Source organism: Scleropages formosus, chromosome 8 (assembly GCF_900964775.1).
Source record: "Scleropages formosus chromosome 8, fSclFor1.1, whole genome shotgun sequence".
NCBI lineage: Eukaryota > Metazoa > Chordata > Actinopteri > Osteoglossiformes > Osteoglossidae > Scleropages > Scleropages formosus.
This window is the reverse complement of record NC_041813.1, coordinates 29,048,145-29,062,873: the sequence shown is the minus strand read 5'-3', so window position 1 is coordinate 29,062,873 and position 14,729 is coordinate 29,048,145. Positions and strand designations below refer to the sequence as shown.

Sequence of the window (14,729 nt, the reverse complement as noted above, 5' to 3'; positions counted from 1 at the left end):
GGTAACAAATGCAATTATACCGACACTCCGAGCTGAACGTTAAGCCCACTGGATATATAGATCAGTCCTCCACGAGCGGTCGGTTAACGCCTTTCCAAATACGCCTTAAATCGTTGTTTGGGAAATTGTCTGAGACGACACTCGCGCCCCATCGCAAAGTGCTGCTTGATGGAAATCGCTGCCTTCAGCCTGCAAATGAGTCAGCTGCCTTCAGACTGAGCGCAGAAGCTCAGTGGGCGTGTGGACCCGCTCCAGCAGTGCGTCTCTGTCGGCGAGAGGGTGTTTCTCCGCGTTACCATCTTCTGCCGCGTTAGGGAGGTGGCGAGTGGGTGCCTTCGTAGGTACACGGAGCGCCAGGGGCCACGCCAAGACGAGTCAGCGGCGAAATGTACCCAGCAAGCAGGACAGAAGAATCCCTCTAAGGGAACCCAAGAAGCACCCCAGTGCCTGATGGGAAATGGCTCATGCAGTCTCTGACATTTGCCTCCTCTCTTATTATACGTTGCGTTTCCACCTTAGACACCGAATACCGACCAGGAAATATTTGCTCACTTGCACGTTGTGACGTTGAAACTCCGTCCTTGAAACGTTAACCCTGCAACATTACCCATTCCGGGGAAGGCCTGGAATCTGCTTGCTGGCTCCCCTGGGGTGAGGAAGAGGAGCATTGTGGGAGCTGGTGCGCACCCCCGAAAAACTGTACATGCTGAAAATGAACCGGTGAGGACATTCCTACAAATTAAGGTGAGGTTCTACAGATATTTACCACCAAATATCTGGGATGGGACAAAAGATGTAGGTTCCTGCATGGTATCCTCATGACCTTCCTGTTATGCCCATAACTTGCTCAACATCAACTCCAATGTGGTATTTTTATATGGGTAAAAGAGTACTTTCAGCTGAATAGAACCCTCAGACAAGCAACCAAAGAAGATCCTGATGGAATCATACTTGACCTTGGATGGGGCAGCTGGTAGTGTAGTGGTTCGTGCTGCTGCCTTTGGACCCGAGGGTTGCAGCTTCGACTCCTAGTTCCAGCTATACTGTCCGTGCCCTAAATTGCTTTAGTGAAATTACCCAGCTTTATACACGTGTAAATTGTCGAGTAGCTTAACATTCTAAGTCGCTTTGGAGAAACGTGTCAGCTCAACCAATGTAAACGTATTCTAAGAAGAGCACCTTCATCTTGAGGAAGTTCTCCTCTGTTCCAGCGCCTTTCTGGCCTCCACTTGAGCGTTTCCATCCGGCACACCCACTATGCAGCCACAGCTGTCACGCCGCCGCCGCAAATATCCTGCTCCGAGGCGTTTGCGAGATGAGGCGTCTGCGCCACGTCGGAGACAAGACTCCAGACGGTCTTCATCAAACCTTTTCCTGCTTCCGCTCCTGACTGACATTTGTACTGTGACTCACTGTTTACACAGTGCGCTGTGGAGATACCAGTGGGGCTTCTGTGGGACTCTTGGGAGAGCTCTTCTCCAGGTGGGGGCATCAACGGGGTGACACCATCATCCTTGGAATGCTAATTTCTGCACGCAGAAGTTAGTCCTGAGACGCACAATCCACGCTTTCTTCTCAGGTACCACGAGCTACAAACCTTCCGTCGATGTAATGCGCTCATTGTATTTTTATCTGAAATGTACGTCGCTTTTGAAGAAAAGCGTCTGCTAAATGAATAAACGTAAACACACGTCGTTACGTTTAGCCCTGCGCTGATGGTGGCGCAGACATCCAGCATTATAGATCTTCGCAGGAGCTCTCGCCACACATTTCAGGCAGGCTGTGCATCTCTGTGCTTCCTGGACTCCCAACAAAAATAAATTCATTTGCATTGATCACGAGACAAAATTGGAACAGCGAGCACCGATAAGACGGCCGGAAGATTTTCGTTCCAGGAAAGAGAACGCGACATCCAGCTGGACAGGTATGGCGGTGACTCTCAAAGCGCACTTGGGCCCAAACATGTACAGTGGCTCGCCAATTATGCAGCTTTTGACACTGAGCCACCTAAACTGTTTCACATAAAAGAATCTGCCAAAAAATCTAAATAATGCAAAATGACAAATGTTTCTGCTGTGGATGGGGATTGGGCTTTGGCTGAGGATCTCACACGTTTACACTTAAGAGTGGACGCTTCTCTCCAAGGCGACGTCCATCTCTGAGGACAAATGCAAAAAGTGTGAGGAGGAGATGCTAGCGATAGTTTCACTGGAAAATATGCGTCATATGAGGAGACGGAAACTTAGTTACAAGACTTCGAGGAAAAAAAAGTTGTCAGATTCCAGCGGATGTGCGAAAGGCTACACTCGAGCGTGTGTCAGGAGACCTGTTTTTCTCTTGCTCACCTTCAGGTCAGTTTGCGCTGCACCAGGTGTTTTGTGAGCACCTCACACCTACTACATGTTGTGAATATATAAATACACTGGTCTTTCGCGAGAATCTTTACCTGTTCTGAGCAACGTGGATTTCATTCAGGAAGCTGCTCTGCCACCTAGTGTTGAGGAACTGCATGGGGCACAAGCAGGGCTTTGGTGTGAAAACTTGCTGAAGCAAGTGTGATTTTTTTCAAATTTACAAGCGTGATGGTTGCAACATTTCCCATTACAAATTCAAGTGTTAAGGCCAGCACTCACACTGGTCTTTTTTTTTTATATGAACACAAAAGTAACGACAGCAGAGGTACATGAAAGAGACACACAGCTGACCTGACTGCTGACCTTGTAACGCTTTAGTTCAGTCAATTCTGGACGCGTCAGCACCACTTCTCCCGCACTTTTTGCTGAGCACATATTCAACTTTCCATTACAACTTATGAAATGACACTTACATATATTTGATAATGTGGTCATGTGTTAAAACAGTGCAGACAAACACATGTACGATATATCCAGCATAAGTTTTTGAATGTATTCCTAGAATTGATTCCTAAAATGTTGTCTAAGCCCTGCCCCCAAAATGTGGTCTCAATTAGAAAAACTCTACAACATGCATTAGGACTCAGCACAGCAGTACAAAGTCTGGGAGATGCACCTAAAAATCTGTCCTCCATGGTGTACAAAAAACGGACGGCTGAGTCTACGCATCAATTCCTCCACACAAGCAAATTATAGTCAAATCGACAAAGACTTGTAATAGAGATCTCTTTTATTATAGTGCATTTATCGGATGTTACAAGATGGGTTAAAAAAGCTAAGACCAAAAGGAAATGTTTTTGAAAGAAATAATTTGCACACCTTGTGTAAATTTTACAGAAATTATTTTGCAAACTTAAAGCTTCACATCTGAACAAGAGTAGCTAAATAAAACTGCCTAGTTAAAATACATATTCATACTTAAGTTCATATATGTATTAATTACTTGCCATTTACATACTGATATACATTGTTCAAAAAATCTGTGGTTTTTTTGCACTATTTCTATATTTCCTTATGGTAAATAGAAGACATAAAGGCCAAAATGTAAATATTTAAGTTGTGTATATTAACACTTCATGAGTTTTGGTGCGTTTTGCAATAACAACCACAACCGTCCAGTTGTACATGTAACGGCCACCCGAGCCTTCGAGAGGTCAGCAGCGTGGTGAACGTACTCACACTTCTGCGTAAACAGGACATGTAAAACAGGCCATGCATGTTACCTGCTCAGGTTCACTTACAGGCATGTCAGGTTTGGTATACAACTCCCTTTGTTCCCAGGTTTCTGGAACATCTGATCCCAAGTAACCTCTTTTTCTCAACTAAGATGTCGACAAGGTTGCAGACAGGGTGTGCAAACTCTTGGATCTTTCTCAGACAAAGGGTTGGTGGAGCCCAGCCGTGGCAAAAAGATGCTCTTCCGCGCTGGCCAGCGTGACACCCGGGGGTTTCTGCGTTCCAGGATCCGACCCCGTGGACCGCAGCGCAGTCAGTCACTCGCTTGTGCGGACTGCGACTACAGCGAGAAAACTGATGCAAGCACACGAGGGTGGCTCACATCCAGAAGTTCACGTGAGATAGCATGCAGTCTATTTTATGTTCAAGTGTCAACGTGCCCCGCAGGAGCTGACACACAAGCTGCACAGCAGTACACTGGACATGCAGTCAGTGGACTAAGAGAGGGGCAGTACAACAAGAGCCAGTAAAATGAACAGGAGTACAGTAACAGTGATTTACAAGTATGAGCTGTGGTCCTCAGGGCGGCGCGACTGACCGGGCAGCACAGGCTTCGGCTACACACTGCACCTACTGGACACGTCTAACCAATTACTGTCCCCAAAACTGCCCACAACCATAAATAAGCCATGTGAACTGCTGCTGCATTTGACTGCAGCTCTACACCTGTCCCTCCAGACCATGCGCAAGAGGCAGGTATTCTATACATTAAAAAACTAAAATAGAGATACAATGAAAAGTAGGAGTAGCTAGAGCGGGAGCAGCTCCCTTTAAAGGCCTCACTGTACGCGAACACGGCTGTGCTTCTGCATTCCCCACACAATCAAGCACCGCTTGCTACTGCGATCGAACCGCTGTTCAATGAGTTTGCAAGTGTTATGGAGCATGTTTCCCCATTAGGGCAGAACAAAACATCTGAATTGTTGGAGCCACTGCTGGTTTGAATGTACAGTACACTATATTTCTCAGTTTCACCTCATCTTACAAGTCTGTACTGTGTTCTAAAAATGGAACCAGTGTGATTCTGCCAGTAAATCTCACACTTGGGCTGGCAAACAACTCACTGAACCATAACCACCTGAGTCCAAAAACAAGCAAGATTTTCAAGTTGGTCTTTTCTGTGAATTTGTAAATTACAAATCGTTCCCTTTATATCTTCTAACCCTAGGAAAACAGGTCCCTAGGCTTGTCTAGTGCATGAACGAGGTGCCTTCATTACAAAAGGAAAGACAGCTGATGCTTCCCTTCTTGACCAAATACTGATGGCTCAGTTACACTTGGTTTGATCAACAACATCTGAAGCAGAGCAAACTAACATGCCATACTATAAACTCAGAGTAATGTAACCATAACAACTCAATGAGAAGAGGTGGCAGCGGCAAATTATTTAAAATAAAAATCAGTAGTTTGCTGCACTTCTACCCAACCTCTTCAGGGAAAACATGCAAGTCTGAAAAGGGGATTCTTTACAGTACAGCAGAGCAACTAGTGCCCTCATCAGAAACATGAACTTCCAAACCACATGAACACCAGCAGCCTTATTTCCATCATTTACTTAAAATGGGTATGCAACGCATAATCAAGTCCTGAAATGGCATTACGCAAGAGGAAATTCAGCTCTGCAGAGCTGGATGACACGAAATAATGACACATCAGATGTAAAGCAGAGAGCTGGGGAAAAATCTTGGAAAAAGGTTTGCTTGCGCTTCATGGTGTGGGTAGTGTTTCTTAAAAGAATCACAGCTATGAGTTGTTGGGCCTTGCTTCAAGCAGAACTTCAGCATGATTTTGAAGTAATGCAAAGAAAGATCGAGGATGGAAAATGCTTTTTATTGACTTTTTTCCCAACCTGATACAGGTTACAACATGAGTTTAAAGGGAGGGGGTTCTCAACACAAGAGCATGCATGTGTCTCCATTCTACCACTGGTGAATTATCAGGTTTTCAGTTTTCTTCTTTGGAAGGTGACAACACTTTCCATCCTGGGCCTTTCTTTGCCAAGCGAAAACCACACTGTTGTAAGTGGGGGAGTGGACGGCGAGTGGGCGTGCGCTGGGCCACACCCGTCTCTACACTAGAACCCAGAGGAAGCGCTCAAGTCAGGCGGCTGTTTCCCCACAGGAGGTGTGTAAGGCACGCCAGGGCTGCTCCCACTCCCAACTGACAGACACACTCGCACGCACTCATACACAGACACACACGAGGCAGCGCCAATCACAGGCTGGAGAGAGGGAGAAGGAAGGAGGAAGAGAGGTGAGGAGCAAGGTGAGGGAGGCTGGGTTTGGAGCCAGGACTGGCGCTGCCACGGCACACGGACAGCGCAATGGATCATTTCTGGTTCTTCAGCTGGTTGGAGAGCCAGTCCAGGCCCTCGTAGAGACCATCGCCGCTGGTGGCGCAGGTGGCCTGGATGTACCAGTTACGGTGGCGCAGTGAGTGCAAGCCCAGTTTGTCTGTGATCTCTGCTGCGTTCATGGCATTGGGGAGATCCTGTCAAGAACAAAGGCAGCAGGCAGCGGTGAGAGGCTCTCCCTGTCAGGGCTATAAAGCTTATGTCATCTCTATGCTGGAGAGGCACCGGGGGCCTGCGGCCAGGACAGCTCACCTGTTTGTTAGCAAAAACCAGCAAGACAGCATCTCGGAGCTCATCCTCTGCTAGCATTCTCGTCAGCTCTTCTCTCGCCTCATTCACTCTCTCCCTGTCATTGCTATCTACCACAAAGATGAGACCTGAGGAGAGGAGGAGGAAAGATGAGAAGGCACATTCCAGTTGAGTCCTGCAAAGTTACCAGCACAGAGTACAAAACTTCTCACCTTGAGTGTTCTGGAAGTAATGACGCCACAGGGGCCGAATTTTATCCTGACCACCGACATCCCATACAGTGAAGCTGATGTTTTTGTACTCTACCGTTTCTACATTGAAACCTGCAGAAAAGAGGGGGGGGAACAACAGAACTTAAAGGCACCACTGCATTTGCCTCATTTACAGTGCGCTCCGAAGCAGGGCCCTTGCCATCTAATTGGCTGAAGACCACATCTCACCCCAAAGGAAGCCACACAAGCAAGAAAGTCACAAGGAAGGAGCTGTTTGGACAGCATAAACTGTGACACAGAATATGGATGACAAGGGATCCTGGTAGCATGAAGGACAAAGCACTCACCAATGGTGGGAATAGTTGTGACAATCTCTCCCAGTTTGAGTTTGTACAGGATGGTGGTTTTCCCTGCTGCATCTAGCCCCACCATAAGGATTCTCATCTCCTTCTTTCCAAAGAGTCCTTTAAACAGGTTTGCGAAAACATTCCCCATCTTGCGTTATCTGATAAATAAAAAATAAAGCATGATTGAGAGCTGATCTGAAATTCACAAGATTCCTTAACTACTGATCTAACGAATAATGTTCATCCTTGCCCAGGTCTACACTTCAGCAGTCAAACCTTTTCAGTTTTAAGGAGGAAAAATTTTTTTACTCTTGGTCAAGCTGTACTACTTATCAGCTGTAGCGGCTTTCACAATACAGATTTCTTACTCAGTTTAATCACAGCATACCAGTGCAGGGAAAAAAAAATTATGAAGTCACTGTGTGCATAATGCAGTCAGTTCTTCCCATTTCCTTCCGAGCTTACAGAGTAGCTTTGAGGACAGCTGTGAGGATTTACATGATGAGCAGCATTAACAACAACTTGGCAATTATAACCCATTATATTGTTAGTGACGCACAGTGGGCATAGTGTGTCTGGCTGAGGAATGATGAGTTACTGAGCCTCAGCTGATTTTTATCCACATTTTTTTTTTTTTTTTTTTTGTAGTAAAACACAATATCCCCTTTCAGACCCCACACACCCCACCAGACTTTCACCACTCCCTTCCTTAACAGCCTTTTTTTTTGCTGGATCGGGAAGAAGAATCAAAGATGCGACTCTGTAGCACGCTTTTAATCAGGGTTGAATTATCAAACTCAAACTTCAGATAGAAATGCAGTCTAAATTAAACATGCAAAAATGTGCTGAATGTGACACATTCGATCAGATAAACATCTTGCAAATTCAGTTAAAACTGAGTGCACCTCATGTCAAAACTATAAGACTTCCCTCTGCACATTAAAATTAGCTAGGAATTCTATAAATCATACATGACAATTTACTCATCTATTTTTTGAAGATATGTCTGGTACATTTTAAACATTATTTCTTTCATGCAGTGGTGTCAAGATCTTTTTCAGTGAATAGTTTCCATCCTTAACATTAGTTATTCCCATAATCTTATTGTGCCTTGACAGATTACACTTCAGTAAATTGATTTCTACAACAGAAAGTTTCCACTGCCCAGTATATTAAATTTTTAAGTACAGCAGAACTCCAGCCAAATTTGAAAGCAAATGTAAAGATGTGGAGTGCGTGTCAGCATCACTTATCATGAAAACAGAATTTTTATCGTTACTGAATTTTCTTCCAACAAAGATTACGACTGACACGCAAACATAATTATGCTGATAAATGTAAAGATGTTTCCTTCAAGCTCTTTGCAAATGCTGTCCTTTGAAATGGTCTCAGTAAGGGTTTCAGCCAGTACACTGATGGTACAAAGCGCTATTTAAAACCATAAATCGAGAGAATTAAAAGAAAAACAGGAGTCTTAAACCACACTAAAAATCAATCAACCCAATAAAAAAACCAGGCTAAAATGAATTGACCCAATAAAAAGTTAAAAACATATTACCATTTACCTATGGGTCTCCTGCATCAGGATAACAACGGTTATATAATCACGTTCAGGAACCGTTGATTCAAACAGGTCATAGTAATCCAGAATCATTGTTTAAGAGATTAAGGCACAATAAACAGTAGAACTGCAAAGGACACCAGTTCCCTGTACAACAATAACAATGGGCATTTTACACTCCAATTCTGTAACATGTAAGTGACTTAAAGGAATCCACTGTGAACATGGGGAGACCCTGCAAACTCAAAGGGCCACAAACTGAACCACTGCACCCCTAAAGCAGCCCATGCCCAGCACTCATGGCTCTACCAAGATACAGGAGACACACAGAACCATTACACCCGTAAGTCTTTCCTCATACAGCAGGGCCATGTATTTGCAATATGTTTATTCAAAGTTGAGCTCACTGATATGATTTATCTAGCTCCTGGTTCAGGGAAACCCAACACCTACTGACTGCAATTTAATGTTTCTTGCACAAATGGAAACCCCATGACATTTACGACACAAGAATGAAATTCCTTTACCTTGTTTATTAGCAGCCTGAAGAATGCCAGTTCAAGCCCCCAACTATATATTATATATTTTGAAATATGCTCCAACTGCTCAATAGGAATGCAGGTCACAGTATTCAGAAAGAGAAACAAAATCTGCAACAACTGTATGAATACAACTAGTAACTCTGTATCTTAAGTTATTCCAGCTGTCAATTTGAGACAATGAACTATGGAGGAAGATGACATCCAAATTACACCACATGCATGAAATGGTAATCTAGCTTCATGTGCTAAATTCAACATTAATAGAGTAACCTTCAAAAAAAGTTCCTAAGCTTCAAAAGAGACCCTTAGGATGAGCTACTGGAGAAAATGGCTTTACATCCCTATTACTAGAGGTATTATGGTTCAATAAAAACCTTCAATCCAATAAAAATTCTGTACATTGTGTGCTAATTGAGACCCATCTCCCTGCACTTCAGTGATATATCATTCATTTCTCAAATGAACAAGACCCTGTCTCTGCTACTTTAATGACTACAGCGAGCTGTCAACACACAGAGGACAGGTTACACATAAATGACATAACATTATTAAACCAGAAACTGTATGAATAATTCCTGTATAACCCTCTGGACATGTAGCTAATACTTTGCTGACAAAATAAAAGTAATGGGGTTAGGCAGAAAGGCTACCAAGTGGCAAAATCAGCACAGATTTAACTTTTCTCAGAGCAGTCCACAGCTACGTTCTAGGCACGTCCCAAAGAATGAGAACACAAGTGAGCTGCGAAAAGTTAAAACCTTAACAGCTACTAGGATGGCGTAGTCTTATCTCGTTTACTTAACCAAAACCAGTAGAGTTGCTTTATTCTTGTGCTTGCGCAGCTTGGATACTTGCCAAAAATGACACAAAAACCAACGGAAACAAGGGCGTTGATAACTTCTGTATGAGGTTTATGAAGTTAGGGAAACTGGTAAGAGAGAACCAACTTAAGAAGTCAAGGATTTTTGGTTGCACATTTTACCTCGACAACATTTCACAAAGTAACATCTGAAAAACTATTCTTACAATATTAAATGACTAAAAATTATGGTTTTAACTATCATTTCGGTGTTTTGTTTAACTTTGAAGGTATTTTAACCCTGCAAAAGAATACAAATATACAGGAATTATGTTATGTACAAAAAAAACTTTGAGCCTTAACTATATGCCACACAATTAAAATTTTGAGTAACTTGCTGAAGTCAGTGCGATCACCTGCAATAACTAACTGCATAGTTAGGACAGCTCCCAGCTCAGACATTCATGAATTAGTCAGGTCCCACCCAATTAATTATTGACACTGAGGAGGAAAGGGGCGATGCTATGAGAGTTGGATTTCTTTTGCTTTCACACCACCCTCAACTTCTTTTGCCAAAGACAATCTCTTAAATTATCCAAATGGTTTCAAAACCCATCTTGACATTCCACTAATTTCAGAACTTCTTCCTCTTGCCTTCTTCCCCTATGCTTTACCTAGTGCACCCTTTCTAAGACAATAATAAACACCACTTTTATCTGAAGACAAAGAACTGTGAACCACTTTCCAAATTATCATGAAAAAAAACAGCATTTGTGAAGGTGATACGGACACTGCTCACCATTTTAAGTTTACGACACTACAAGCCACAGGAAAGAAAAAACACAAAAAGAAAACAAGGAATTCATGGAAAACGCAGCACCTTTTAAATTTGAGACTAAAAAGAGCTTCATAAAAGGCCTTTTGAGAAATGCAGATTCAAAATGAACCCCATTAGCAAACATCGTCAATCATGAGTAATCTGAAACAAAACCACATACAAAACATAAAGAACACCATAAACTATTTCAACAACACTTAAAGCTGTCTGATTTATTAGTTTAGTAAAAGTGCTCATCATGATACAAAATTTCTCTCCCATTTTAAGTGAATCCACCCATCTGTGCTGAAAGTGAAAAGACTGGGAATTTAAGGAAAGAGTTCTTTAAATGCACATTAATGAGTGTGTGAGAATAAACACCGTTTAGTCATGCTGAAGCAAGCCTCCCACTTCTCGGTGGTTATGTCAGGGCGGAGAAAATGTTTACTCCAAAATTTCTTTACCGCAGTTCTCATACAATGGTCAGCCAAGTCTCAATTCATGTTCTGACATCCTGCGTTCAAACTTCGGTCAGCTACTTGCGTAGCGCTTTACAACAGCTGCCTTTGGAACCAAAGGTTGCAGGTTCGAATCTTGCCTCCAGCTCAGCTGTAGCACCCTTGAACAAGTTACTTAGCTCAAACTTCATAAATGGGTAAATAACCGCAGGTAGATTACCACTCACTGTGACTGTGAGTCACTTTGGAAAACAGCATCAGCTAAATGTATAAATGTAAATATACTAGTCAGAGGAAACATTTGAGAGAAAGCACGGCAAAGCCTCTCTCTGCCTCAGGAAGTGACAGTATAACCACACATCCCACTAAGACCTTTGATAGTAACCCAATAAAGCAGCAGATAACTCTGTGGTCAGACCTGTTGCTTTGCAATCTGAAGGTTCCAGGTTCAAGTCCCCATCTGCAGTATAGTATTTGTACCCGGCTTGATCAAAACAAAAAGTAGAAAACCCTGCTGTATATGGATGCATCGCAAGTTCAAGTTGATCATCATACAGCTTGGACAAGAAGATCCCCAAGAAATATAGTTAATAATAATAATAATAATAATAATAATAATAATAATAATAAAATCCTTGGCGAGAGAGAAGTCAGAATCGGAACACAAATGCTCAAAAGTCCCACGAAATAACTCAGCCTAACCCTAAACAAGACGCTCAGTGGAACCGGTACGAGGAAACGAACGCTCAACTTTACAAAACAAAAGGACATGATTACACGCGGCTTTGTGAGAAACAGACCTTTAACAAAATTTAATGCCATGAATTATGTAGGTACAAATATAAGACGGCGAATGATCATCATGATAATGTAGACAAATTCTGGACCAAATACTAATAATTTCGTCACTAAACAACGCCGGGGCCCGCAGAGCGCGGCAGTCTCAACACCCCCGACACACCGGTCCGGAAGACTCATCTCTACAAACACACTGTTCGCCTCACTGAATAAACATGTACGACAGCAATTATTGACGTACTTCGTCTTTTGGCGCCACGACAGCAAACGAACGCGGCGCGCGGGTACCTCAGCCTCAGCGCGCGCTTCAACAAACATGTAACTAGCTAGCTAAGCTAGATAGACGCAAAACTACGACTCAAACTTAAGAAGCAACCCTCTGACCTGTGCTAATTTACTGAGAAGACCGAGAGAGAGTAACCTGAGGAAAAAAAAATAGCTCGGAATATTTTTCATCATCGTGTGACATGTCTGCATTCTAAGAAGAGAAAGAGAGAGCGAGACTCTAGTCTAGGGCTAGCCTACGCTATCTTGATCTTCTTCTACACACATCAATGATGTACCGGTATCGAGTACAGTATTTGAAAGGCTTTGGTCAAACGTGATGTTCTTTGTTATGACATCTTAACTATAAAAAAAAAAAAAGGACGTGATGACCAACACCTGTACATCTTTACCTCAGACTTTGCGGCTTCTCGATCTTTCTCTCCCGCTCCACTTCTCCGCAAACTACAAAATGGCGTCTCTCACGAGCCACAGCGTCGCATCACAGACCTGATCAGTTCGGGGCATTGCGGCCAATCGCGTCCTCCACAGTGGTCGGAAACAGCGACTCAGCGCGTCTGGTGTCCAATCGTGATGCGGAGGTCGGGCGTGGGGGGTGGGAGCAAACGATGACTGCTCCTCTTTCTCGCCAATAATACGAAGGTTCAGTTCTGCAAGTCCACACCCCCAAGGAAAGCTGCACTTCCGGTGTCCTGCGTGCAAGAAGGGTGAAATTCCACACCTCGGGCGCGCCGCTGACGTCACACATTGGCACGACGGAAGGCAGTTCCGTTCTTCATTCATCACGCTGAACAATGACAGTGTGACACGTGTCGTTTTTCCCCCAAACTGCGCATTTTCAGAATTTTTCCCTCTTCAGTAAGAGAAGTCCATTATTACTAATGTTAAAGGAAGCTCTTTGGACATATTTGAAATGTATGTGGGGGTGCGGTGGCGCAGTGGGTTAGACCGCAGTCCTGCTCTCCGGTGGGTCTGGGGTTCGAGTCCCGCTTGGGGTGCCTTGCGACGGACTGGCGTCCCGTCCTGGGTGTGTCCCCTCCCCCTCCAGCCTTACGCCCTGAGTTGCCGGGTTAGGCTCCGGTTCCCCGTGACCCTGTATGGGACAAGCGGTTCTGAAAGTGTGTGTGTGTGTGTGTGTGTGTGTGTGAAATGTATGATCTAGTTAATTGCACCATAGATTCCCCTGTGTTTTTACCTGCTGAGAACAAATTATACTGTTTCACAAAAAGGTTATGCCTTAAAGTATATCACACATGAAGTGGTTATTAATATACTAAATGTTGCCAATGTAATGGGGTATCAACTTATAAGCATAAATTAAAAAAAAAAAAAAAAAAAAGTATTGTGAAAACTGATGCATTAACAAATGTATGACACTTCTTTCAAAGGTCTGACTCTGTAATCTGTCATAATGCCATACCTCAGTATTTGATTGTGCTGGTGAGCACTTGAATATCATCATTCTTCCTAGCAAAGCTCTGGAGTATCAGTGCAAAAAACAACTTCTTTGCTATGTAATGTAATATCTCCTGCTCAAAAGGCTCTATATCTAAAGACATATTTAAAATGTAACATTATGCAGACATTCAAAATTATCCACATATTTTAGTTTTTAAAAACCCATCTTCAAAATTGCAGACTAAGTAGATACATGCTCTCCCATAGTCCAAAGACATGTTTTTGGGGGGGTGCTTGAACCTCTCAAGGGCCTTTACTGTGAATGCCTTTGCCCTCTGATGCACTGATGTCCCATACAGGGTCTGTCCTGCCTCTCGCCCTATGTTTCCAGGAGAGAATCCGGACCACCATGATCCTGCGCTGGAGGGGTGGCAAGAAAAAGGGAAAATAATAAGGCAGTGTATCTTACACCTTGTAGCTAAAAACCTACATGAAGCACTTAAGATTCTGTCCACTGGGTGGCGATATACCTTGCAGGCTGTGACTGCTAGCTGCCTTCTGAATATTATCATAGAGGGGGTGAAAAACTACAGATGCTGAAATACTTGATACCTATACACTTTCTATGTTTAAATGCATACGCAAACATTAAATCAAGTATCATTCTATTACAGCACATACATACTTTAATGAAACCAAAGTAGTCATGTAATGCAAGAAACGACAAAGTGTAAAGTTCATAGTAACGTGTTGATTACATGAGCCATGCATGATCTAGTAATTACAGCAGACATCTCCTTGGTTGAAGTTCCAAGACTTATCTGCAGTTTGACTTGTTTGAAGCGTCATGGTGGAAGCAGCTGGCAAAGATCACTGGCTCGTCTTGGCTACTTCCAGTAGAGGTGTTGGCAGTTGCAAAAATGCCGTTCCTGTGTTGCACACTTGCCGTGTTGTGAAGAATAAACGAGTCCTAGTGGCAGAGGGCAAGCCACGTCACTGTGAAAACATTCCCTCCAAAACCCGTTGGAAGTCCACTGCTGCCAAGCGACGAGGCTAAGGAAAGGCCTGGTAAGGAGCTAAGGCCTGCCTCAACTAAGGAAGTCAAAAGGACAGAGCAGAACAAATGCTGGGACATGAAGCCATTGTTATTTCTGTACACTTAATTTTGCTACGATCAGGGTTAAGTCATCTGCTGCACTTGACAAATATTGTTCTTCCTTCAAACAAAATCCCCCTTGTTTTGCTGTTGAAACTAATTCA

General features: G+C 43.4%; 1 protein-coding gene across 1 annotated transcript; it reads right to left on the bottom strand.

The window, feature by feature from the left end:
* Nucleotides 1–5,165: 5,165 nt before the first annotated feature.
* Nucleotides 5,166–12,560, bottom strand: LOC108941791 (ADP-ribosylation factor 1-like). Its single transcript, XM_018764638.1, has 5 exons — nt 12,464–12,560; nt 6,812–6,969; nt 6,465–6,575; nt 6,256–6,380; nt 5,166–6,140 (listed from the first exon to the last, which is right to left on the bottom strand). The coding sequence occupies exons 2-5, from the start codon at nt 6,957–6,959 to the stop codon at nt 5,979–5,981; spliced, it is 546 nt and encodes a 181-aa protein (XP_018620154.1). The 5' UTR covers nt 6,960–6,969; nt 12,464–12,560; the 3' UTR covers nt 5,166–5,978.
* Between the last annotated feature and the right edge of the window lie 2,169 nt (nt 12,561–14,729).